Source organism: Misgurnus anguillicaudatus, chromosome 12 (assembly GCF_027580225.2).
Source record: "Misgurnus anguillicaudatus chromosome 12, ASM2758022v2, whole genome shotgun sequence".
Taxonomy (NCBI): domain Eukaryota; kingdom Metazoa; phylum Chordata; class Actinopteri; order Cypriniformes; family Cobitidae; genus Misgurnus; species Misgurnus anguillicaudatus.
Genome location: NC_073348.2, coordinates 36,720,419 through 36,748,213, shown reverse-complemented (window position 1 = coordinate 36,748,213; position 27,795 = coordinate 36,720,419). Strand labels below are relative to the sequence as shown.

The 27,795-nt window shown below is 37.6% G+C and overlaps 3 protein-coding genes across 5 annotated transcripts; all 3 read left to right on the top strand.

The window, feature by feature from the left end:
* The first annotated feature begins 224 nt into the window (after window positions 1–224).
* Window positions 225–5,677, top strand: ess2 (ess-2 splicing factor homolog). The gene is made up of 10 exons (XM_055207744.2): window positions 225–656; window positions 1,181–1,349; window positions 1,508–1,594; window positions 1,762–1,931; window positions 2,039–2,156; window positions 2,636–2,766; window positions 2,852–2,954; window positions 3,132–3,241; window positions 3,391–3,506; window positions 4,559–5,677. The coding sequence occupies exons 1-10, from the start codon at window positions 528–530 to the stop codon at window positions 4,833–4,835; spliced, it is 1,410 nt and encodes a 469-aa protein (XP_055063719.2). The 5' UTR covers window positions 225–527; the 3' UTR covers window positions 4,836–5,677.
* A 1,635-nt stretch (window positions 5,678–7,312) lies between these two features.
* dgcr2 (DiGeorge syndrome critical region gene 2) lies at window positions 7,313–23,011 on the top strand. 2 transcript variants are annotated; one of them, XM_073874502.1, is made up of 11 exons: window positions 7,313–7,615; window positions 10,755–10,787; window positions 11,045–11,167; window positions 12,199–12,285; window positions 13,758–13,968; window positions 14,155–14,236; window positions 14,366–14,543; window positions 17,459–17,662; window positions 18,266–18,418; window positions 18,513–18,749; window positions 18,846–23,011. In XM_073874502.1, the coding sequence occupies exons 1-11, from the start codon at window positions 7,540–7,542 to the stop codon at window positions 19,079–19,081; spliced, it is 1,620 nt and encodes a 539-aa protein (XP_073730603.1). In that variant the 5' UTR covers window positions 7,313–7,539; the 3' UTR covers window positions 19,082–23,011. The 2 variants fall into 2 exon arrangements, with proteins under 2 accessions (XP_073730603.1, XP_073730604.1); XM_073874503.1 differs by lacking the exon at window positions 12,199–12,285.
* A 1,719-nt stretch (window positions 23,012–24,730) lies between these two features.
* On the top strand, window positions 24,731–27,259 carry car15 (carbonic anhydrase 15). 2 transcript variants are annotated; one of them, XM_055207278.2, is made up of 8 exons: window positions 24,732–24,981; window positions 25,101–25,127; window positions 25,206–25,382; window positions 25,618–25,763; window positions 25,844–25,936; window positions 26,015–26,081; window positions 26,169–26,329; window positions 26,416–27,254. In XM_055207278.2, exons 1-8 carry the CDS (start codon window positions 24,927–24,929, stop codon window positions 26,623–26,625), a joined length of 936 nt encoding a protein of 311 aa, XP_055063253.2. In that variant the 5' UTR covers window positions 24,732–24,926; the 3' UTR covers window positions 26,626–27,254. The 2 variants fall into 2 exon arrangements, with proteins under 2 accessions (XP_073730873.1, XP_055063253.2); XM_073874772.1 differs by having other exon boundaries at window positions 24,731–24,981; window positions 25,101–25,382; window positions 26,416–27,259.
* Window positions 27,260–27,795: the final 536 nt, after the last annotated feature.

Here is a 27,795-nt window from a genome sequence, read left to right as displayed (position 1 = left end):
TTGCACGTATGAGAAATGGTCAAATGATTTCAGTTTCAAAATAAAAACAAAATACCAAATAAAGTTCACTGTGATGTGAAGACAAATAAAACACTGTTTCACCAGCTATGGGTTTTTGTATATTACAAAGTTTACATACCGGTAAGTATTAAAATCGGGGTAAAAATAACATGCCGCTGTAGTCGCTGGTCAAAAGGGGGCAGTACTGAGTCACGCTGCTGCAGTGTTGTTAAGCGAGAATGAACCGAAGAAGAAGAACGCAACTGCTGCGTGCGACGCGACGACGTTCATTAAAATTTGCCATTGTTGTTGTGGGTTAAAATGTGTTTTATGTTCGCTTTTCGTAAAAATGTATCAGTGTCAACATTAAACGTATAGCGTAACAAAGTTTCGTAAACAAAGGAGACGGTAAAATACATTGCACTGTGACTAATTTAACGTTAGCTGTACGTCAGGCTAACGTCAACAGAATCTTACGTAATTTTAAAAATCATTTAAAAGAAGGATTGTAAATATTCATATAAAATATGACGGAGTGTAAGGAGAAAGCTTTGAGTTTAAAGTCTGATGTGGGTACAGTAGCTGTCAGGAACCCAGTGGAAGAGGAGAAGAAGAAGATAAAGAGGAAAATTTTGGATGAAGATCAATATATAGAGGTAAGACAGTTTACAATAGTGATTTACCCTCATATAATATGTAGTAAACTTTAGTATTTACCATAGTTAACGGTAGCAAATTTTAGTGTACTGTAGTATAGTATATTACATACTACAAAATGTATACTATAGTATAGTATTAATTTACAATGTACGTCATAGTACTAGTGAATTGATAAACTATAGTAAATACTGTAGTATAGTTGTGCATTTACTATAGTAATGTTCAAGAACACCTAGGATCTAGAACTTTTACTATAGTAAATACAAAAAATTGTACAATATTTTTTTCTTGCGGGCACTGGATTGTAAATATGTTCTTAAAAAATATTTAACTTTAATTGAACTGTCTTAATTATTATTTTTTAAATATGCCCTTCACAAACCCTGATCATCAAAACTCTTTAAAGTTTACACAACAGTTTTGTTTATCATTGACAGATTTGGTCATATGTGTCTGCTGAAAACATGTGATAAATGTTTCTTTCTTTTCCCTTTATTTGCAAAACCACACTTTTTGTAAGAATTTGGAGCAGATCATTCAGAGGGACTTTTTCCCAGATGTCTCTAAACTTCAAGCGCAGAAGGATTATCTGGAAGCAGAGGAGAATGGAGATCTGGAGCGAATGAGAGAGATAGCCATCAAATATGGGTCTGCGATGGCTAAATACACCCCACGCACCTATGTGCCATGTAAGCAATTTTTATGTTCTTCCTTTAATATGTTCCAGTAAAATCAATATTTCATTTATAATTAATGGTGGTCACTGTTAGTGGCTTATGCACAGCAGCGATTCTCTGCTCAAACATTTGAGAGCATAATCATTTAAATTGATTTTTTTACCATACAGATGTTACGCCTTCAACATTTGAGACCCCTGATGCCCACAGTGCATCTCCCTCATGCAAACACAGAGGAGCGAGAACCGATGAGGACGGTAAGCGGGCTATAGAGATCACTTTTTACAAATAAGTCCAGTCCTGATGAATAAATAAGAAGTTACACCTTTGAATATCGAATTATACCCCATCATAATAGTAAAATTGCTGTATTATGATGATTACCCTAAAGCTTTGAGACGAACAAGTTGGAATTATGTTTTAGGAAAAGATGGTGGAAAGGCACAGGAGAAGGAACTTCCATCCCTGGATTGTTTTCTTGCCAAAAACACAAGTGAGGATAACGCCTCCTTTGAGCAGATAATGGAGCTGGCAGAAGACAAGAACAAACTGAGACACGCATGGCTGTATGAGGCAGAGGATGAATTTAAAGAGGTACAACACAAACACAATAATACATCGCCTTTAGCCACTGCTTACAATGTATTAGTGAGTTTTATGTACCAGGCAATAAAACCATTTTTGTTTTGTTCTGTTTAAAGAGACATGAGAAGAACCTCGCTCTTCCATCCACAGAGCAGCAGGCGCTTGAATGCACTAAAGCCGGCTTGGAAACATGGCAGTATAAGGCCAAAAACGCACTCATGTACTACCCAGAAGGTAAAGTTTCCCAGGGATAATTTCTGTTTGTGTGTTAATACCTTGAGGTGGTGATATGTCAAATATTCTGCATATTTTACATTGTGATTATCATCCCTAAAGGTGCAGTTACAATTTAAGGAGGGTCTATTGACAGAAATGCAATATAATATACATAACAGGGCTCCAGACAAAGAAATCAACTAAGTTGCTGTTTACACCTGGTATTAAAATGCGTTTCATCTGACCTCACCACAAAAGCAAAACTCTGGACGTGGTCGAAAGAGGATGGGCTCAAAACATTTCACACCCCGTTTGCACCTGTATGATCATTCACTTGTGGTCCGATTGACCAAGACACATTTTAATACCAGTGGTGGACTGAGCCGTTTGTTGCAATTCGCAATCTCACCACTAGATGCTGCTAAATCTACACACAGCACCTTTAATAGGCAGAGAGTGATACTGTACACTTATGTGTTTCTGTTCTCCTCCAAAAGGCGAAAGGGACGACACGCTTTTCAAAAAGCCACGTGAAGTTCTGTACAAAAACACAAGGTTTGATGGTGACCCCTTTTGTAAAGCCCTGAACAAATCTCAGCTCCAGCAAGCTGCCGCTCTTAATGCACAGGTACATCTAAATCTATTCTGGACATAATTATAAATCAGTTAAACTTATATTGCATATGTATTCATCTCCTCTGCTATCTTTCTAGTTTAAACAAGGCAAAGTTGGTCCAGACGGCAAAGAGCTCCTTCCTCACGAACCGGCCAAAGTAAACGGATATGGATATGAGCGAGAACCCTCCCCTGCTCCTGGTGAGTTTTGTATTACATAGATTTTTGCATATAGTTTAAGTGTAGTTAACAAAACATGTATGCTTTGTAAATGTATCTACAAAGCCGCATTAAAACAAGTTTTATGTAAGTAACATATTTCGAGAAATGGTTGCTGGTGTGTCCTACTTTCTCAAATGGCTCTTTTTTGTCCTCAAGGTGTTGCGGAGTCACCTTTGATGACGTGGGGTGAAATTGAAAGCACACCCTTCCGTCTAGATGGTTCAGATACACCTCTTGTAGAGAGAGGTCACGGTCCTTCATTCAAGGTATGTTTTATTTCTAACATAACATATATTTATATACTTGTGTATAATCCGAATATTTAAATTGATTCGAATATTTGCACTAAACTTTTAAATTTTTCTGTTCGAGGCCATTTAAACAAACAATAAAAAATTATTTTTATGGCTCCTAGATTCCAGAGCCTGGGAGGAGAGAGCGTTTGGGATTGAAAATGGCCAATGAGGCTGCTGCAAAAAACAGGGCAAAGAAGCAAGAAGCCTTGCGCAAAGCCACAGAGAATCTTGCAAGGTATGGAAGCAAGAAAAATAAACTATAGCACGAAAACCGTCATGTATGTTTGGGTGATTCTCACGAAAACTCGGTTTTAAAAATGTCAAGCATGAAAATGTAAAAATTGCTTAAATTTAAATGTAAATGGGAGTAAATGGGAACATTAATTTAAAAACTTTTACTTATCATTTAACAATTTTTGTAACATAATTTAAAAAATTCGTCCAAAAAAATCTCATTACCGCAACAGTCAGAAAACATCAACACTGACATATTTTCAAAATGACATGACAAACCCGAAAGAACATAATTTGGAGATTCTGCACATGCATTTAAAATCAAAGTATTATGCTTCTATTAATTAAATTAACATTTAATAAGCATCTGTTGCGGTAATGGTAATCAAAATGTCGTGTAAGCATTCTGACAAGACAATATTTCAAATTAACTGTAAAAAAATTATCTTACCTGGTAGCCATCTTGAAGTAACTGGTCCATGTGCTTGGTCACTCAAAATCAAACTTTATTAAAATTCTGTATGTGTGCTTAAACTGTTCTCAAAAAGTGTTGCGGAGGATGAGAACATCAGGCATGGACACATCATTTCCTAATTTTTCTTCATTATTATTATACATGAATATTCAGTAAATATTTTTTCTGTCATCTAAAGTAGTCTAGCAAAACATCCATTTATTTTTTTTCTTAATATTTTTTTGTTAATTTGATTAAATTACAACATAACGCATGTTCAAACACAGCCGGACACATTGCGGTAATGAGAATTTCAGCAGAAAATGAGATAAAATTTACAATTATAAATTCTTATGTTGAAATCACACATTGTGCAAGGTAGAACACAGTATTGTGTTAATTCTGATGCTTTTTAATGTTACTATATTACACATTTTAAAGCTAAAATCATTCGTGCCGTGGTGTTTCAATGGTTTCGTGAGAATCACCGTTTATATTAAATAGGAATTTAGGTGTGCATGAAGATGAAAAGATTAAATGATACATATATGATTCATGTGATGTGGTTGTAACTGTTGTTTTCATCGTGATATTTACAGCCTCACTCCAAAGGGACTCAGCCCAGCAGCGTTGTCTCCTGCCCTGCAGCGGCTTGTAAACAGGTCATCCAGCAAATACACAGATAAAGCCCTCAGGGCGAGCTACACCCCATCTCCATCACACCTCGGCTCCAAGACTCCGCTCGGAGGGCCGGCCACACCCTCCGGCACACCGACGCCCAGTAAATCCAGAACACCGGCGACCCAGGACCCAGCTTCCATTACAGATAATCTGTTACTACTGCCCAAAAGGAAGAAAGCTGTGGATTATTTCTGAAGCAACACAAGCGTAGACTTTACAAGACTGAAATGGAAAGCGTGAAATATTTGTTGCCTTTGTTGTGGACCTTGATTTGTTTAATTTTGAATGGGAAATGTGTACAGTTAAACGTGTACAGTTTTTACAAATATTTTAGTTTTTTTTGTAAATACAAAACAGGCTTTTAAGACTTAACTTTCCATCGAGAATGCTCCAGAGTTTTGATTTAGTTGAATACAGCTGAATATCATATCTTTATTCTTTATGAACTGTTGTAAAAGATGGAAAATTTGAATCCATGCTTTTTCTTGAATTTCACACATCTTGAAATTGAAATCTCACATTAAAGAGCATTTAGAACATTGTGCTTGATATTTCAGAACATTATGTCTCCTATATTCCTTATTGTAACTAATATATTTCAGATTTCATAACTGTGTGGGTGAAGTGGTCATGAGCAAATTTAATGGTGCGAGACCACTAACAAATAAATATTTCAGAGATAAGTGCACCATGTACTGTACATTAACAAGCTTGTTTTCTGTTTGATGATCTTCGTTTGACCTCAGCATGTGAGTCTTAAGGGTGCAGCGTGTTCCCTTCTGCCCAAATCAGATGATCAAGCTTTCTGCAGTCAAGATTGTTCTAGAATTTCACAGATCTTTATCTCGGCATATTTATGTGTCATATGTGGGCACCATTATAAATCATGAGCATTGATGCTGAAACTTTTAAGTTATTGAAATATAAAACCTTTAGCTTGAGGTTGAAATCTTTGTATAAAGTTTTTTACTTGTTAGGTGTCTATGGGCAATGTTTTGTTCATGCATACAGCCATTTTAATAAAATGTTACAATGTTCAGGTGATCTCCGTGTCTCTTGATTAAAGGTGCAGTGTGTAATTTTTAGAAGGATCTCTTGACAGAAATGCAAAATTATACACAAAACTATATTATCAGGGGTGTATAAAGACCTTTCATAAAAAAACGTGTTTATTACCTTAGAATGAGACGTTTTTATTTACATACACAGAGGGTCCCCTTACATGGAAGTCGCCATTTTGGGCTGCCATGTTTCTACAAAAGCCCTTAACAGACAAACTTTTTACTAAGTTATCTCCAATGGTGACATGTTTGTCTGGTGGTGGCTACTGTAGCTTCTCTATGTGTTTCAAAAGCGAGGGGTGTGCAGTGGACTGAGCCTTTGGTTGCAATTCGCAACCTCACCACTAGATGCCGCTAAAATTTACACACTGCACCTTTAAAAGGACAGTTCACCCAAAAATGAAAAATCTGTCATCATTTACTAACCCTTATGTTGTTAGAAACCTGTATAAATGTTTTTATTCTGATGAATACAAAGGAAGATATTTTAAGCAATGATCGGATCAGAAGCCCTATTGACATCCATAGTAGAAAAAAAGAATACAATGGAAGTCAATGGGGCTTCTGATCGGTTGGATTACAAACCTTCCTAAAAATATAAGAAATTTAAACAGGTTAGTAACAACAACATGAGAGTGAGTAAATGACAATTTTCATTTTTTGGTGAACTATCCCTTTAATGCTTATTTTTCAGTAAATTAATTTTTAAAGTAGCTCTGGGACTAAACTTGAAGGGGACATTTCACATAAATCAAATAAATCTTTGGTGCCCCCAGAGTATGTATGTGAAGTTTTAGCTCAAAATACCATATAATTTATTATAGCATGTTCAAATTGCCACTTTGTAGGTGTGAGCAAAAATGTGCCGTTTTATGTGTGTCCTTTAAAATGCAAATGAGCTGATCTCTGTACTAAATGGCAGTGCCATGTTTGGATAGTGCAGATTAAGGGGTGGTATTATCCCCTTCTGACATCACAAGGGGAGCCAAATTTCAATGAGCTATTTTTTCACATGCTTGCAGAGAATGGTTTACCAAAACCAAGTTACTTGGTTGATCTTTCACATTTTCTAGGGGACCCAATATCATTAAAACATGGGAAAAGTCTGATTTTCACTATATTTCCCCATTAAGTAGACTAGAAATCTAGGCGCATCCTAGCGGCCGCAAAATATATTTGCAGTCAGGGTTTACATGTAGGTCTGGGTAACCAGGCTACCCTGTCTGGGTAAACCCACCCCTAAATGTATTACATATTTACTTTTACAATCTAAACATTCATGACGGAGATATTTGTCTTATTCCATCAGCAGATAAGAAGGCTAGGATAAAGTTAGTAAAATTGAATCTCGTCAACTTTGTTTAGGCCTCTAACCTAAAAATAAATATGGTGCGGATGCATTTTTACGCTTCTGATCCTAGTCAGCTTCTCCAATTCAGATCCTAAGTGGCCCTAAATAAATTCCCGATTAGAAAAAATAAAGTAAATCCTCCTGAACAGTAAGGAGGATGAAATGTAAGCAGCTCCTCCCATCGGCTGTGGGCAGGAGAACATGGTTAGGATTGTTTTGATGGGATAGCGGAGCCATCTTGTTTTATATCCGTGGTAAGCGCGTTTCCCAGAGGAAAGAGCTATGGAGTCTCATACGATATCTCGATCATAATAACCATTTAAAATACACACAACAGAGCATCGAAACTCATTTTCGGAGGAATACACAAACCATCCATAAACAGTGTGCGTTTTGCATTTGTTTGCACGGGAGCTGCTGGTATATGTGCATTTCTCTCTCTCTCTCCACATTTTCTTCGGTGTGAGCTGCTATGAATGGAGGCTAAATGTTGCCGAAGACTGACAGCGGTGGTTTTGTGCTTCTCCTCTTTATTCTAACATTAACAGATCCGCCACGGACAGGTAAAAATGTTGCTTTTATAAACGCATTTACTGTGTTTTGGTACAGTTTGTATTGGTGCTGAGTCTGGAATGACTGATTCAATGCTCGCGGATTAAAGCTAAATTCGGTTACAAAGAGGAAATGATGGCGCGGTGTATGTGTTTGATGTGCGCGTGTTAGTGATAACATTTGTATGATTTTATTGCCCGAAGCGCGTTCACAACGTTGCACAGACGCTTTATTGGGTCGCATGGGCCTATAAAAAAATCACTGCGAGCTTATGCTTTAATCTCTGGTTGAATTGTGCATTGGGTTTCCTAACTTGGATCGGGCGTATAAATGGCGTTTGCATGAAGCGATTGAACCTTGAGTGTTTCTTGGTCAGCCGCAGCTCGATACGGTTGCAGACACAGATCGAAGTAAATCTCTCTGGATGGGATGCATTTCTGTTGTCTAATCTGTCTGAGGAAAGGTTTATCAAGACTATGATACAAGGTGATGCATGCAAACTAATTGGATCAGATGAATAAGTTGGCCTGTGATGTGCTTCCTGCTTTTCAGTGTCGTTTGGATGGTAGATGTGGTCGTATTGCACATTTGACCCACAAAATACACACTAGTTTAGTTAGTTTGTAGTTACTTTATGTGGAAATTTCTTTCTTTATCACACACCACAAACAAAACCAATATACATAATTAAAGCAAGATGTTGAAAAAGATCAACCCAGTAACTTCGTTTTGGTAAACATTCTCTGCAAGCACGTAAAAATTAGGTTATTGACTTGTCTCCCCTTGTGATGTCAGAAGGGGATCTTAAGTTATTATAATAATACAAACCCTTAATCTGCACTATCCAACCACGGCACTGCAATTTAATGCAGAGAGAAAAATAAATTGACGGCACAATTGAGTTTCAAATTCAACGAACCACCATCATTGTGATCAGTGTTTGCATTTCATCAGCGAAATGTCCCCTTTGAAGGATTAGTCCATTTTCTTAAAAAAATCCAGATGGTTTGCTCACCACCGTGTGATTCGGGATGTTGGTGTCTTTCTTTGTTCAGTCGAGAAGAAATTGTTTTTTGAGGAAAACATTCCAGGATTTTTCTCACTTTAATGGACCCCAATGGACTCCAACACTTTTTAATGTTTTAATGCAGTTTAAAATTGCAGCTCCAAAGGACTCCGAACGATCCCAAACGACGCACAAGGGTCTTATCTAGAGAAACGATTGTCATTTTTGATAAGAAAAATAAAAAATATGCACTTATAAACCACAACTTCTCGTCTATCTCTCGGTCCTGTGATGCGCCAGCACAACCTCACGTAATTGCGTAGTGACGTAGAAAGGTTGATTAATTGAAATAGAAAACTGACTAATCCTTTAAGGCTGGTTTTGTGGTCCAGAGTCACATATCAAAGAAAAAACCCTACCCAATTTATTATGCATGCATACTGATATGAACTGCTTTGGTTACTTGTAAGTTTAAAATAGTGGTCAGTGTAACGCTGGGAAGGTTTTTATCAGTTGAACAGGTGGTCACCAGTTTAAAGGGTTAGTGTCTACAATAGTTAATGTCCTGATAATCCACAGAAGAGAGCAAAGTGCTTTTCTAAGTCTTCTCAGTGTTGGGGTGTTTGTGTAAGGATAAGTTTAGGCTCCGTGGCGGACAGGTGATGGTTGATATTTGTAGGTGATGGATTGGTCTCAATGTCTGGACCTCCCAAGAAGTTCACCTCTAAAAAAAGTGTTTGAGATCCTCACCCTAGAGAACTTGCAGCGGATTGGAGGATCAGGATGAGCTGTAATTGTGTTTTCTAACATCATTGATTGATTTTATATAAGAGAGCAAATTGCACGGCCGGCTGGTTGGACTTTTAGGTCAATAAAGTGCATTTGTTTGTTTATATCCTGATAATAATTTTAAAAGTCCATTTGAGGTCACAAATTAAATTGGAGTTAATGCAAAAACAATACATGTATCTAGATGAGTTTTATTAATACATTATGTTTTTGCATTAAAGAAATGAGAAAAGAGGGTGGAGGAATGCTTGTTGTGAAAATCAAGTTAAAGTCAAGCTTATCAGTAAAAATATGTTTTCTCTTTTTTTTGATAAAATGTAATACATTTGAATGAAATATGCCCTTGACATTTCCTTATGAAATGCATACAAAAACTGTTTATGTGGCAAAATACGAGCTCACTTTCTTATTTCTTATGTTGGCCAACTTTCTGTTCCTCTATAATACTTCACTGCCTGTTAACCAGTTGACCGACTGTAGCCTTTAAAGGGACACTCCACTTTTTTTTTGAAAACATGCTAGTTTTCCGGCTCCCCTAGAGTTAAACATTTGATTCTTGCCGTTTTGGAGTCCATTCAGCTGATCTCCGGGTCGGGCGGTATCACTTTTGGCGTGGCTTGGCACAATCCATTGAATCTGATTAGACCAGTAGCATCACGCTAAAAATAAACAAAGAGTTTCAATATTTTTCCTATTTAAAACTTGACTCTTCTGTAGTTACATCGTGTACTAAGACTGACTGAAAATTAAAAGTTGTGATTTTCTAGGCAGATATGGCTAGGACTACACTCACATTCTGGCGTAATAATCAAGGACTTTGCTGCCGTAACATGGCTGCAGGAGGTGTAGTGATATTACGCACCGCCTGAAAATAATCCCCTTGTTTACTTTCAATAGCAGGGGACTATTTTCAGGCACTGCGTAGTGTCGCTGCACCTGCTGCAGCCATGTTACGGCAGCAAAGTCCTTGATTATTACGCCAGAATAAGAGTATATTCCTAACCATATCTGCCTAGAAAATCGCAACACTTAATTTTCTGTCGATCTTCGTACACGATGTAACTACAAAGGAGTTACGTTTTAAATAGGAAAAATATAGAAAACGTTTTGGTTATTTTTTTTGCGCGATGCTGATGGTCTAATCAGATTCAATGGATTGTGCTAAGCTATGCTAAAAGTGCTGGCGCCGGACCCGGAGATCGGCTGAATGGATTCCAAAACTTTAGGAATCAAATGTGAGAGCTGAAAAATGAGCAAATTTTCAAAAAAAGTGGAATGTCCCTTTAAGAGATTAGGTTATGTTATATATTGCAGAATCAGCCTCTTCACATCACTAAATCTGTCTCTCCCTGCAGGTTCACAGCTCGCTCTGGCCAGACTTCTGTCAGGTATGCTGCAACTCATGTAATTTAAGACTATGTAGAGGGATTTTTGTACTGTTTTGGTTTTGCACTTTGACCATTTCCAAACACGGCATTTACAATTATCTTTTAATGCTTTGGGTGTCAAAGCAGCATCTAAATTTGGTAACGACACCGTAATAAATAACGTTGGTCTGTAATCACGCATAATGCAGTGGATTATTTTTTTTTTATTAAATTTGCTCCGTGTGTCGTCTGATCCGCTGTTTAACTCTGGGTTTCAGAGCTGCGCTGCAGTCCGAACCAGTTTGCCTGCCGGAGTGGAAAATTGCAGTGCATTCCTCTGTCCTGGCAGTGTGATGGTTGGACGGCATGTGAGGACAAAAGTGATGAGATAGATTGCCCCAGTAAGTATACACGCACACAACACACCCATAACTGTGTCTCAACTTCAAACAGAAGCATATTTGAAGATGTCAACATTTGGTATTGATATAAAACTGGACTGTCAGTAAATTATAAAGTTAATTTATCGCATTGGTGACCCTGTCGGTCAAATCCAGGCTAAAGTCTTCAATTTGACATGATCTTACTCCAATATTAAAATATTAAAGACACCAAGAATGCTCTTTACATTATGTAAGATGATCACAAAAATTTCACAGACTGGGTCTCCATAGATGTCGAAAGTTGTTAACATAAAATGAGTCTCTGTAATAATTATAATGCCTAGTGATATCCAGCATATAAAGAAAGACATCTCTGTCTACTTTTAGTCTCAGTTAACGGCTTCTTGAGTCCTGTCGAAATTGTTATGGAGGGATAAACGCCCCTATGCTTCTGTCAGCCAGAGATCTCCTCACTTGTGATTTATTCGGTTTAGGTTTGCCTGTGTGTTGCATGCTGTATTTTTGTATGTTTGTCTGTGTGCTGTCGTTTCCATGAGACATGGTGCTCAGTGTCCCATTCCTGGATGGGATGAAAGGAATTATAGAGGAGATTAATGGAGCATGTGATCTCTGTCTCTTAGCTACCTCCTAACACCGCTGTGATCGGCCTCACACAGAAAGCAATAACCTGTTTGAAACCTTTGATGCATTGTTGCCAGGAAACAACGAAATGGGATTTCTTACATTATCAACTGTTTACTTACTTAAGAGTTTGTAAGCGTGGTTTACTTTATGAAATTAGGAAGTGTTTCAGTTTCTGACATATATTTATGCAGTACTTCCCTTTAAAATTTGCATGCGCATTAAAGACTTCACTATGATTCACCTGCAAGCATGTTGGCTATCTTACAAATCCTACGCAGTAGCATCTTGCTAAACAGGATGGAGGCAAATGTGCAAACTTGAAACGGATCCATTTCGCAGATGGTTGATGATTTTGCCTAATGATGTGTTATGCTGACATTTTGCTCGCTTTTGCACTCTCACAGCAATAAAAGAAGAGCGACATCGATATAGCAACGGGTTCGAGCCGGTGGAAGATGTTATGGGTGTCGCTCAGCCAATCCGCTTCAATAGTAAGATCCTCTATGACATCATCAGAAGTTAATTTGTATCTTGTAAAATCTACTTTTGTATCATTTTGAAATGATCACATGCTTGAAGATGCGCTTGCAATACTACGCAAATATTGCAAGCACATTAAAAATAGACGGGATTATAAAACCTAATTGAATAAATGTCCCAGGATCTACGAATCACTTGTATTAACATGCCTTTCAGCTTGAATCCATAACCTATTTGCATGTGAACATTTAAAAGTCATTGTAAATGCTTCGAGGACAGCTTTTTCACTTTATTTTCGCTTAAGCCTATCGTAGACTAAAACACATGTTTGAGCTGTCTTGACTCAAAATAACTTTCTTAAATCAACAATTCTTAAAATATGCTTTGATTTGTCTCAAGGTACCCACCAGTAACTTCTTTTTCAAAGGCATGTTTATAAAGGATGCTTAAGGGATTAGTCCATTTTCTTAAAAGATAAAATCCGGATAATTTACTCACCACCATGTCATCCAAAATGTTGATGTCTTTCTTTGTTCAGTCGAGAAGAAATTGTGTTTTTTGGGGAAAACATTCCAGGATTTTTCTAATTTTAATGGACCCCAACACGTAACAGTTTTAACGCAGTTTAGGATTGCAGTTTCAAAGGACTTTGGACGATCCCAGGCGACACGTGGGGGTCTTGTCTAGCGAAACGATTGTCATTTTTGACAAGAAAAATATGCACTTTTAAACTACAACATCTCTCGTCTGTCTCCGGTCCTGTGATGCGCCAGCGGGACCTCACGTAATACGTCATCACATCAAGAGGTCACGGATGACGTATGCGAAACTACGCCCCAGTGTTTACAAGTGTGGAGAAAGAGGACTGTTCCTACGTTGTTGTATGAGGAATGATACTAATTAACGTCTTTGTGTCAGTTTATTGTTTAAAATGGTCCACAAATGTGCGTTTTATATATGTAACACGTGACCTTTCCACGGCATTACGCAATTGCGTGGGGTCGCGTTGGACGCGTCACGTGACCGAAGATAGATGAGAGATCGTGGTTTAAAAGTGCATATTTTTTATTTTTCTTTAATCGTTTCGCTGGATAGGACCCTTGTGTCTTGTTTGGGATCATTGAGAGTCCTTTGAAACTCTGTTGAAACTGCAATTTTGAACTGCATTGGAACTGTTGGGTGTTGGGGTCCATTGAAGTCCATTAAAATGAGAAAAATCCTGGAATGTTTTCCTCAAAAAAACATAATTACTTCTCGACTGACAAAAGAAAGACATCAATATTTTGGATGACGTGGTGAGTAAATTACCTGGATTTTTTTTTTTTTTTTTTAGAAAATGGACTAATCCTTTAAACAATCTTTAATTTAACTAAGGCCTAGTCCTGGCTTTAGCTAAGCCTTGTCTGTGAAATCACGCCATAAAGTAATGTTCCTAAATGGTTTTAAATATAATGTCTTTACTATTTAACCCATCCACACACAGAGAAGTGTCCAAGCGGATGGCACCATTATGAAAAAACAGCCAGCTGTTATAAAGTCTACCTGAAAAACGAGAACTACTGGCAGGCGGTAGAAACCTGCCAGAAAGTCAACGGCTCCCTCGCTACGTTCAGCACCAACGAGGAGCTGCAGTTCATCCTGAAGATAGAAGTGGATTTCAATGAAAACGTGTGCGAACGAAAGGATCAGTGCAAGTGAGTACGAATCGGTTTTTGGATGTGCTGAAGTGCCTCTAGTAGAGGATTGCATTAGCAGCATAAAAGTCATGGGTTCGATTCCTAGGGAACATCATCTATACTTATAAATGTAAATGTACAGTAATGATGATCAATTGCAGATGTTTCGAGTTGCCACGGTGTTGATGTGCTTTGTCATCACAGGTTCTGGGTTGGATATCAATATGTGATTACTAACCAGAATCATTCTCTGGAGGGCCGATGGGAGGTGGCATATAAAGGATCCGTTTTAAAGCGAATGGAGCTTTACTAAATCGTTCAATTTCAGCATTTAATGAAAATCTGTAATCCTCGGATGTCACCCAAGCACTTTGGGATCTGTTGAATAACACAGCGTCTGTTCTTTTCAGGATCCATGCAGGTGTTTCTTCCTCCCGAGGGTTTGGCTAAACTCGGCGAGGCGAACCCCACCCAGGACAGCGTGTTCTGTGCCCAGCTGCAGCGCTTTCAGATCAAGAGCATGAATGAGCGAGGATTGCATAGCTGGCACGCAGAGAACTGCTACAAAAAATTCCCCTTCCTCTGCAAGAGAAGTACGATCAGCAGACGCAAAATAATTGTTTTATTAAAGGATTACTCCACTTTCATTTAAAAAAGAAAATCATGATAATTTCCTCACCCCTGTGTCATCCAAGATGTTTGTCTTTCTTTGTTCAGTTGAGAATAAATCGACAGTTTTTTTTTTTTTGTAGAAAACATTTCAGGATTTTTCTCAATTTAATTGACCTCAACAGCTCACAGTTTCAATGCAGTTTAAATGTGCAGTGTCAGCGCAGCTTCAAAGTATGGAGGACCACAAGAGTCATTCAAAATGTAAAAAAGAACTTCAATAATTTATAACTACCTGGAAAATAAAAATAGCAATTAATAGATTTGTTTAAAAATTCATTAATTAATCTATAAATAAATAGGCAAAGTAACAAAAAAAATCATTATGTAACATTTTATTAGGCAAGAAAAAGTGAGATTATAAAAATAACGTAGAAATGAAATATTAATCCATTAATAAATAGTTCAAAGTAATATAACAATTTACAAAAACAACATAAAACACTCAGTAGGTTCGTAATTTTGAATTGCATTTACAAATTCTTAATTAAATAATGGAATTTTTAAAATGTATTTTAAAAAGCAATTTAAAAAGAGAAATAAATAACTGGATTTATAAATTGAACTACAAATACAGGTTTAAATTAGGCATTTAAAAAGGCATTTCCGTTTAACATGTCTGTTTTCATTTTCCCGATGGTTCTCCTTTTTCTTTTCGCTGTTCGATTTGCTTTTCGTTTTGGCCTCTCTATTTGGCTTTTCCGTGACTCTTTGGGTCTTTGCAAATGGTCAAATAAAAAATGCAAATTAGCTATGGCCAGGTGGATGTAACAAGCTCGCCGATTGACTTTGATTGTACGTCATGCGCAGATTTATAGATCTCGGATGAGGACCAAAAGAGTCACGGAAAAGCTAAATAGAGAGGCTAAAACGAAAAGCAAATCGAATAGCGAAAAGAATAAGAAGAACCATCGTGAAAATAAAAACAGAAATGTTAAAAGGAAATGCCCTTTTAAATGCCTAATTTAAAACTGTATTTGTAGTTCGATTTATAAATCCAGTTATTTATTTCTCTTTTTAAATCGCTTTTTGAAATACATTTTGAAATTCCATTATTAAGAATTTGTAAATGCAATTTAAAACGACGAACTTATGGAGTGTTTAATGTTGTTTTTGTAAATTGTTATATTAATCTGAACTATTTATTAATGGATTAGTATTTCATTTCTGCATTATTTTTATAATCTCACTTTTTATTGATGTTACATAATGATTTTTTTTGTGACTTTGTCTATTTGTTTATGGATTGGTTGATGATTTTTTGAACGGGTCTATAGATTGCTATTTTTGTTGTCCAGGTAGTTATTAAATATTGAAGTTCATTGTTACATTTTGCATGACTCTTGTGGTCCTCCATATCAAAGGGCTCTAAACGATCCCAACCGAGATATAAGGGTCTTATCTAGCGAAACAATCGTCATTATTGGCAATAAAAAATAAGTACTTTTAAACCACAACATCTTGCACTAGCCGTGTGACGCACGTGTGGAGCCCTTTGAAGTTGCGTTGAAACTGCAATTTTAAACTGCATTGATACATAAGTCTGCAATAAAGTCTATTCAATTAAAAAAATCATGGAATGCTTTCCTAAAAAAAATTATTTTTTTCTTGACTGAAAAAAAGAAAGACCTAAACATCTTGGAGTAAATTATCAAGATTTTTATGAAAGTGGAATATTCATTTAACCCTTTAACTGCCTGGGTTTCATATTCATCACTGTGAATGACCAGAAATGTTTATTTCTCAGCAAATAACACATTCTGACTACAGAAATGGATGATCTGAAAACAGTAGCTTTTCTACTTTTACCATAAAGTGACAAATCAACTGTTTGGTAAAGCACGTTTTTAAAAAATTATTAATAACATACTTAAGTGTTTTTTTTTGTAAAGTTAGGGCTCCTACAGTGTAATATATGTCAACAATTATGCTTTCCTTGCAAAAGTTCACCAAGAACAGTTGGCAGGATGATTTCTTTGCCTTTGACATCCATCTAAGAAGAAATTATGTTGTTGCTGTTGATTGACACTCCGCGTCTGGTGTGATTTTTTTTTTTTTTTTTGCATAACATACCTCAAGCAAATGATATAGATATTTTGGTTCAAATGTGCTCAATCATTTGGTTAAGAGGTAATTAAAGGGTTAACTGAACAAATTTTGAACATCTTGCAGTGAGTGCACTTATAAATGTTGCTGTTGTTTCTCTGCCCCTAGTGGCAACAAACGGAATTGCAGTGAAATGTTTTTAAAGCACTACAGGTTTTCCGTTTTTGGAGTAAACCACCCTTTTATAGTTATCTCTGCGAGTTGTTCTATATTATTTTATTAATATTATTTTAATAAAATAAAGCACAATAATTCAGTGCTTTGATGACAACTCTTTTTTTATAACCTGTAATGTTGCTTAATACATAAACAAATAATAATATGTATCGTATCATAAGCCAGTGGTTATTAAACTTTTTCAGCGTGCTGCCCCCTTTGTGTACGGTGCATTCCTTCGCGGCCCCCCCAAAGAAATTTTATGACAAAAAACAGTTCTAAAACTTCACATTTTAATTAAGCAAAACATTAAATTATACAAAGTAATGCTGCCTTATTTTTTTTTAGGTTTAATTTCACAGAATTCATGATAAATTAATGTATTTTATAAAATGTCATAAAACTGGGGCCCCCCTGGCACCATCTTGCAGCCCCCTTGGGGCCCCGGACCCCGGTTTGAGAACCACTGTTATAAGCATTGCATACTTTAGCTTTAAGAAGAAATAATAATATAATACTGACATTTGTACTTATCGGAGTATATTTTCCTCATCTGTCCCCGCCACTGATTCTACAGGACAAACATGTGTCGACATCAAAGACAATGTGGTGAACGAAGGCTATTATTTCACACCCAAGGGAGACGATCCCTGTCTGAGCTGCACGTGTCATGACGGAGAGCCGGAGATGTGTGTGGCCGCGCTGTGCGAACGCCCACAGGGCTGCCAGCATTTTCGCAAGGACCCCAAAGAGTGCTGCAGATTCACCTGCTTGGATCCTGGTACTCTCACCCAATCACATTAAGACATGTAGTGTCCGTTTAGTATGCTAGTATACTAGCCGATTTAAAGGACAATAAATCTTTGAATGTTTGTTTATTTTTTGTTGAAGTGTCTATCACCACTAGGTGGAGCTGTCTCATTGAAACATCTAGTATCACAGGGTACATTTGGAATGGCAGTATGCAATATTTATACCATCCAGAATATGCAGATTTACTTTATGCGTGGTTTACAAAGATGATCCTTAGCTTTGGTTTAAAATGTGCATTTTACAAGCAGCACACATTGTATTGCACTGTTCAATTAGCTTGACAGTTATTGCTTTATTTGTTTAATTCTTTGGTTGCACATCTTAAAGGAATACGTATGTGATAATTTGCTATCAAGGATATCCAAATCAATACAGTCTCTCTGTTTCATCAGTCTCTTTGCTATCTGCATCAACGTAAAACTTTGATTATATTTAACTTTTTGAAGCATTAAAATCATTTTTATTGCAAATCATTCCTGATTGAATATTGCAGTATGCATAGTAGCGATAATTTCAATATATTTTAACGGAATAAACAGATCTCAGTGACGTTGTATGTGTTTGTTTGTAGATGGCAGTAGTCTGTTCGACTCTATGGCCAGTGGCATGCGGCTCATCGTCAGCTGTATCTCGTCCTTCCTCATCCTCTCTCTGTTGCTCTTCATGGTGCACAGACTGAGACAGCGGCGACGAGAGCGCATCGAGACCCTCATCGGAGGCAACCGTAAGACCTTGTGTGATGCTTTACGTTAAAAAACACAGTAATATATACATTAAATGCACACTGATGTCAATTCTATTTTCTGTCTTTATCACAGTGCATCATTTCAATTTGGGTCGGAGGGTGCCTGGCTTTGACTACGGGCCGGATGTGTTTGGGACGGGGCTGACGCCTCTGCACCTCTCGGATGATGGTGACGGGGGAGCGTTTCACTTTCAAGAGCCGCCGCCCCCTTATGCTGCTTACAAATACCCAGATATCCACCACCCAGATGATCCTCCGCCACCATACGAGGCCTCCATCAATCCAGACAGCATCCTTTTTATGGACCTTGGTATGCCTTTATTAAAGTAATTTTTTTTTTAAATAAAACGTTGATACTCGTAATCTCACAAATATTATTAATAATCACAATCTCTTTCCTCTGCAGGGCGAACCGGGGTTCCTCTGGTCTCCGGGCATGTCAGCGCTGCAGCCGATACCCTTCAGAGGGATTACTCGGAGCAGGTGTCCACCCCGCCGCCGCCCCTGGAGGAGCGTGAAGACTCCATCGACAGCAGCACCCTATTGGTGTCTCCAGACACCCCCAGCGAATCAGAGAACAGCATCACTGAGAGCTCCAGCGTGGACTGCACCAGCAGACCCTCACTGAGCACCGTGGTATAGGACTGGAGATATAGAGAGACGAGAACGCCGGCATCCCAAAAGATTTTGTTGGCTCTGGGACTCAAGAACGTTTCCTTTTCGAGGCAAAAACTTTTGATATTACAGAAGGATGGTCACTTTGAATTTTTATTCATGTCCCCTTGTGTAAATACTTCATTCGACCCTCGATTTGTTGCATCACTTCATATAAGCTTACGCGGATGAACAGTGGAAGACGAGTCACCGTCTATGTGGTTTACACTGGCATGTGTCAATCACCACACTTTGATGTGCTTGATAAAAGGCATTTAGGTGATGTATTGACGACTGGAATAAGCACACACTGGCTATTTTCCTATACTGCTCTGTCCAAACTGATCCTTCCGACCCTTTCCGGGCACCGGATAACAATCCCACCCACCCAGAAGGGTCAGTTTGGATATGAGCCGGATTATGTGATGTCTGTTTTTTACATAACTCTGTGTCGGATCGGAAGCACAAACTCATAAACAACAACAGAAAAAGTTGTTTTGGTACAGATGTTAGTTAAATGCTGCGACGTTTAAATATCCTGCTGTGACATGCAATGCAAATTCATTGGCTGTTTTGGAAAGATTGTCGTCCAACCTTGAAGCATTTGGGCTTCTTTAGGAGGCACACATACTCCAGACTTTGACATGTGTGATGTCTCAACGATTGGTTTTGCATTTGCGTATTTTTTAAGTCAATCTAACGAAAGACCAGTTCTGGAAACAAATATATTTGTAAAAGGTCAAAGGTACCATAAGAACGCATCAATGTAGTATGTGTTGTACTAAATGTAATGTATGCTGGTTTTATTTTAAATGTGATAGTTTTCATTACTGTAGTACAGTAATGAGAATTGTTTGTTCAATATTTTCTAATGCAAAACATAGGCCATGTTCACACAGTCTTTTAATACGTATTTTTGAGTTCGCACACAATTCGGTTATTTACAACCAATGCTTCCTATGACCGAATTCACATGACATTTTACAGAAATTTTAGGCAGTTGAACCGAACTGAACAGCTAGTAGTTGTTGACGTATTTAAATGTAGATCAGGCGCATGATGGTTTTAATACATAGACATGATGACTGAAGAACCGTGCGGTTCACAAACACACAGCACACAACATCTTTGTAAACGGTGGTTTAGTTAAAATTGCAGAACATAACACTGTAATATTAACTTGATCGAAACCGCGCATACTAACCATGTGAGATGGCAAAATGTTGCTACAATTACCTCTGTAAAAAATGAACGACGTGTCTCCATAGACTTCCATTGTAAAAAAAATAAAGCCAAAATATCTCAAAATATTATGCCCGCTGACATCAAGGTCCCCCAACACGTTTCCCTGTTTAACTCGATCACAAACACAAATGAAGTCGTCACACTCCTTTTTAATAATGGAAAAATAAAAACTTTTTTTTAAATCACCATGAAATCAAAATTAAAGGATTAGTCTATTTTCTTAAAAAATCCAGATAATTTACTCACCCCCGTGTCATCCAAATTGTTTCTTTCTTTGTTCAGTCCAGAAGAAATTAAGTGTTTTGAGAAAAACATTCCAGGATTTTTCTCAATTTAATAGACTTTGTTGGACCCCAACAGTTTACAGTTTAAATGCAGTTTAAAATTGAACTTTCAACACAGCTTCCAGGGTTTCCCGCAGAAAATTTGTTAGTTAAGGTGGTAGGGTTGGGCAGATGGCTGAGGCCTGGAAGTATGGCAAACAAAGGGGCGGGGCGTACGCGTAATGCGTGCACGCTCACGGTGTGAAGCGCGTCCACGCTATTCTCCGAGATGTTTTATCAACTGGCTAGTTATCCTCCAGACAGTGACGGACCATGTAATTTCGGCCGTGTGACGCGCGTGCCCGCTCGTGTTGTGAAGCACGTCTGCGCTATTCTCCAGATGCACTTGACAGCCTTTTGTTTTTTGGACGACCTAGTTAAGGCGGTAGGGTTTCCCAGCTTAGGTGGGCCGCCCGAACTGCAAAGTGCTGCGGGAAACCCTGGCTTTAAAGAACTCTAAACAATCCCAAATGAGGCATAACTGTGCGTTCACACCAGACGCGGAAGAGGCGGCAAAAACGCGCTATTCGCACGTAGTTGGACACTTTAACATTTTGAGTTCACTCGCTTCATTCGCACGTGAAATTTTTAGTCGTTCAAGACATTCACGCGGAAATTTGCGTCATGTGAGGGGCTTCTGCGAATACGCTTGCTTCCTGTAATCACATCACTACTAGAGCAAGCTCCTGATTGGTTATCCATTTCCCACGGCAACGTTCAATTCGCGCGGAACGGAGTCGGCTGTATTTATTTTACTTTTTTTAAGAAAATTGAGTATTTCTTTAAACTTTTCTCATTTTAGTATAAATACGTTAGGCTTAAGGAGATATATAAACGCTGACAAAATTCGCATACAGAAAATGACAGTTTGGCACATGTGCTAAAAAATGCCTTCGGAAAAAGTCTAGCTGGCTGGATTTATGACCTATACTGCAGGCAGCCACCAGGGGGCGATCAAAATATTTTGCTTCACTTTTAAGAAAGCGTTTAGCACACCTGTTCATCACTCGTAAAAAATTTCCATTTTAAACATGGCCATTGTTTTCTGTTCATTTTTGTTGTGAGATTTAGGCACTACTTTAATTCATGTTTTGAATACAGTATGTCATAAAGGGAATTTCTAAATTTTTTCACACACTTTTTGCCTCTCAAAATCTAAAAGCAGTGTGCTATAATGCAGAACTATGTTTTTTGAGTTTGGATTTAGATGTTTAGATTTATGGACAATTATAAGGTTTGCATTCATGTTATGTGTGTGAGTGTATTGTGTGCGTTACGTGTATGTTTTTTATTTTTACCATTCATAAGGCTCTTCTCTCAATATCGCATAATGTAAATTACAGTAAGTTACTATTTGGTACTTGACACAATGTCAGCTTGAGCTTATATTTGCACACATCAGCATATGAATATGTATTTATGTTAAAAAAAAACATTCGTTACGTTTGTCATTTACCGATTTACATGCTATTTTGGACTGCATCTCCTAATGTTATGAATAACATTAAGTTATGAACTTAAGGGATGGATCAGTTAAAATCTGCTTGGTCTGTATTGAGATTAACACCTCAAAGCTGTTATTATTTATTTTCAATTTAATTTGATTCCTTAATCTTATGAATGGGAACATACAAAATAATGCAACAAAAGCCCCAGAAGAATGACAATCAGGATTTTTGTAGAAAGCGAAAGATCCTTTATGCTTAACAAAAGCACAAAGTCCTTCTGTGTTGGGACAAAGGTACAAAGACAAAAATGTGAAATTTTTTCATTTGAAACAATTGAATTTTTGATGTGCGGGTAAAGTTGACTAAATGCCCATCACCAAAATAATGTGACACTTTTTTTCTTGCATTTTGTTTAGTACTAATTTCCAGGGTTTCATCCGCTCTGACAATCTGTTTGTTTTACTTCATTTAGCATATATGTGTGTATGTTTGGAGTGGGTCGGATGAGAGTGTGTTGGCATAAATGTTTTGCAAACCTGTGCTTGCATGTTTTCCTCTATATTGAGCATGCAGGGAGAGAGCGTCTCTTCTGCGGTACTCCATTTTCGGCTATGCTTACAGACCCTCGTCTACAAACCGGTCAAATGCACCCGATTCCTTCTTCCCACCTACCAGTTACTGCATTTGCATTACCTTTTTAATAAGTAGATCATTTGTTCTCATTAGATTCTGTGGTGCAACAACAAGCATCATGTTTTATGTAGAAATGCAATGGTTAGTGAATTTGTTTCTTTGTTTTTATGTCATGTGCATTTTTGGCGCAGGGCTTTATGTTTTATTCAGAAGTAGATGTACATCTAATCAAATGCCAAATAAATTGAAAATACCGTAAAGGGCAACAATTTCTTGGTGTTTTTTTATGAAATATTTTAAGAAATGTTTCTAACCAAACCGTTCGTGAGCCACATTCACTTCCATAAATAGAGAATACTATGGAAGTGAATGAGGCTCACACACTGTTTGATTACAAACATTCTTCAAAATATCTTCCTTTGTGTTCATCAGAAAAAGACATTCATACAGGTTTGTAACAACATGAGAGTGAGTAAATGATGATATAATTTTCATTTTTGGGTGAACTATCCCCTTAAACCTACACAGTAAATAAAGGATTGTTCGTTCAACTTATAGGTTACCTGCTTGCCTTAAAACTGAGTTAATTCAAGTTGTGTCCAGACTAAAATGTATGTGTGAGCTGTTTGAACTGAAAACTGCTTGCAATGACATATCTAAAATATATTAGTAAAATTTTTGTCTCAAAATTTACATCAGTAATGTTTTTTAATGTCATATTTTCAAAAGCTACTTGTCCAAATTTAAAGGAATAGTCTACTCATTTTCAATATTAAAATATGTTATTACCTTAACTAAGAATTGTTGATACATCCCTCTATCATCTGTGTGTGTGCACGTAAGCGCTGGAGCGCGCTGCGACGCTTCGATAGCATTTAGCTTAGCCCCATTCATTCAATGGTACCATTTAGAGATAAACGTATTTCCTATTTAAGACGAGTAGTTATACGAGCAAGTTTGGTGGTACAAAATAAAACGTAGCGCTTTTCTAAGAGGATTTAAAAGAGGAACTATATTTTATGGCGTAATAGCACTTTTGGGAGTACTTTGACTCGGCGCAGTAACACCCTCCCTCTCCCATTATGAGAGGGAGAAGGGGAGCGGACTTTTCAGGCGAGTCGAAGTCGAAGGGATGTATCAACAATTCTTAGTTAAGGTAATAACATATTTTAATATTGAAAATGAGTAGACTATTCCTTTAACTACAAGCCTTTTAATGCCTTATCTGAGATTTCCGTGTCCATCCTGAAAAAATCTTTTTAATGTCATGTGACCCAGCAGGGGATCCCCAAATGTAAAAAAGCTCTCCTGTTGTAAAAGCATTTCCATAAGTCTCCAGGGAAATCCAACTCTCTAAGAGATTAAGCATCAGTCATTCACATTCCCATATAAAGGTTTTACTGTTTCGAATTTGTGACAGGATATTGTTTTTATGGTGACCACAGAAGTATTGGGACACCTAAAGCACACTTTAAATTAGAAAAATAATTAACTTGTACTTGCAAGCAAATGATGTTAGAGCTTTTTCTAATTTCCGTTCAGTTTTTGAATGTATGAGGTCAGTTCCTCCTACCCTTATTTTTTTAATGCAGCTGTTGGGTTAAATTGACCCAAAAAAATTATATTTGACCCAAAAACGGCTAAAGCAACCTTGCATTGGTTAAATTACATTGCAACGGGTTGGATTCATTCATTTTTACCCTTTTTAGTTTAGACAGGTGTCTCAACAGAGTAAGCAGGTGTAAATCATACATTAAAATAATCACAGTCCACTAACATTTGACAATGAATGCAACGCATGTTTAAAGTGGCTCACAATGTGCAAGCTTTAATCTTTAAGTAATAAGTAATAGTTTTTATTAATAAATATGGAGCTTTTAACCTTTCTCAAACTCGGATTTATGTGCAATCATTTGGCAATAGAAAAAAATCACATCCATTTTTGCTTAGTTCAATGCATATGCTCAGTATGTCTAGCTGGGTCCTCATTCAACAAATGGTATTTGTGTGAGACTGTGAACGGGCACAGTTGACGTGCCGCTCAAATGAGCGCAGTCGGAGAGAAAACTGACATCCTACCTCTATTCATGAAGATCACTATTTAAACCGTGGGTTTTCTTTGCGTTTGGTGTTTTTGGGGTGCGAGACGGGTACGACTGCATCTACTACTTGTTTAATAAGGGCATGATGTTATTTCTGATGCTGATGTTGTCTGTGGTTTTATTGGCACAGAGTTATGGTGAGTGATGAGATTTATTCATTTCTTTATTTTTTGTGGGAAAAACTGCTGTCAGAGATGAAATAATTTTTTGTTTGTCTTTGACTTTGTGGAATTTGATGTTACTTTATTTTCTACAGAATTCTGTTATGATGATGAGCATTGTGGTGAGTTTAATTCATTTTCTTTTCCAATCAAATTTGTCATATCAGTGACTCCATTTAGAAGTAAGAATTTTTTGGTAGATCCATATGCTTGGGGTGACAACTACCCCTCCTGCCATCCGCTACTGGACAGCCATCATTCTCCCATCAACCTGAATCATCATCTGATAAAGAACAATTCTTTGGACTTGTTGCATCTGGAGGGTTTTAATGTAACTCACAAAGGCCAGTGGAGGCTCATAAATCAGGGTTACTCCGGTAAGTGCGCTCTTAAAAAAAAAGAACCATTTTTGTATGTATAGTTCTATAAAGAAAACCTTTCAGCTTCTTTGCTTTCTGCGTGTGATCTTGGTGTAGCATTTTATAGCTCAGTAGTAGAGTATTATGTTACTAGCGCATAAGGTCATGGGTTCGAACCCACGAAACACGCATGCTGATAAAAAATATAATGCATCATCTACCACTTCAGAATGAAGAATGTCTTTGTATGCAGTTGTGTTGGAGGTTGGTGATGGGATGCAGGTGAGTGGCGGAGGGCTTCCCGGAATTTACCGCACCATCCAGCTGCATTTTCACTGGGGAAGTCTCTCCTCAAATGGATCGGAACACACACTGGATCACCTGAGGTTCCCCATGGAGGTTTAGTTTTTTTCATGGCATCCATATCTCAAATACAAATATCCTTACTTTTTACAAAAAGTGGCTTTTTTAATTAACAGATGCACATAGTCAATATCAAATCCACTCATCCGAATTTGACATCTGCATTGGATGACCCAACCGGCCTTGCGGTGCTGGGAATCTTCATGGATGTAAGGCAATCTTTTGCATTATGCATTATGTAGTATTATAATTATTCCTTATTTATGTTTTGCTTTGCTATACCAAAGGTGACTTATTTGCACAATGAAAACTTCCAGCCCATCTCAAGTGCTCTTCCTTCTGTTGCCCATAAAGGTTGGTTTAGGAGTATAAACTTTGATTGGTTGCTCCATACAATATGATGCTGTAATGATCATGGATTGCATTTGTTTCACTTTGTAGGGCAAACCAAACTGATCAGACCATTTCCTCTGATAAGTCTCTTACCTCAGAACAACCTCACGCAGTATTATAGATATCATGGTAGTCTCACAACGCCACCCTGTTCACAGGTGGTTCTGTGGACCGTATACGAAGTGCCCATCTATATTTCATGGGGTCAGGTAGGACCATTTGATCATGTTGTTTTTGTTGATGTGCTGAAAGACATTTTGGGTGAATACTTCTAAGAATACTTTTTCTTCATCAGTTTGAACATTTTGTGAGAGGCATATATTCCACTGAGGAAGATGATGATGACCAGGTTCTTCTGCATGACAACTACAGACACATCCACCCAACTTACGGACGCACTGTGTATGCTTCTAAAGACGCTAAGATGCTCACCAACAGTGTTTCTCATCTTATGGTTTTTCATCTTTTCAACGTTCTTCAGCTTTTTGGACTTTTAAACCTGTAGTGTTTCGCACAAGACGTTGAGCTCTACTTGGTGTCAAATAAACACTTCATATTCGGTTCCTCAAAACTACTCAGAAAGTATCATCCAATCGAGTCAGGAGCAAATGTTAAGTAGTCAAAGCTGCTGGATGTTGGATCATACGTCTGTTTGATGCATGCTGTGATTCATTCACTATTCCAACCAGGATGGTTAACGGATGAGTGATTTATTCATTATTACCGAACATGATCACCCAAAGCCTTTCCCTATAGGGAGAATTCCCAAGTCATATATACCCACCAGTGTTTTAGAGGGATTGTGAATGACACCATATAGCAGGAAGACCATGTTTCAGGTCATTGCACAGGCTTGAGATTAACTACTGGGTAGAGCATATAGACCACACAAGATCCACTTTTGTTATTCTATATACAATATATCTACATTAAAATTCTGTGAAAAATACAAGCTTACCTCAAAAGAAAAATATTTCATGTGTGTATATAATATAGTGGTGATGGTTATGATGATTAAAAATAAAATACATTTTAAAATAAATCAGTCTGATTGTTTTCTCTATGTTGTCTGGCCGCACACACAGAAATGTGTTATTGTTAGTGGCAATACCCTTCACACCCTGTTACTGACGTAGAGGGCACTACAGAGTCACACAAAGAACCCTTGTTTTGCGCTCTATTGAGGTCACTAGGATTGCTAAGCCGAGCAGTAAGGTCATTCACAAGTGCTCAAAAAACAATCACTGTTTAAAAGTGGACCTCATAAACTATTCTATACATTGTAAATGTAAACAGTTAATGATGTCATCAAAGCTTACAAACAGACAAAGTCAACAAGACTTCCAATACAGTCTTCCCTGGCGATCGTGCGACGCCGTAAGAACCAACAAACGAGTGACGTCGAGGTACCGCGAGAGCGATTCGAGAAATCATACGGAGAAGTCTAGTTTTGAATAGCTCTCGCGGTACTTTGACGTCATCCGCTTGTCAGTACTTCTTGCGGCGCTGCATGAAGTCGAACAAGCCGAGAGGGCCGTTTAAATTATCGTTATAACGATAACTATAAAAATAGAGTTTAAAATAGTTTTATAAAAAAGCGTAGTTCACATCACAGCCATAACGATAAAGATACAACGAACGATTACTTTCTGAGCCATTCTCTAACTGATAAACC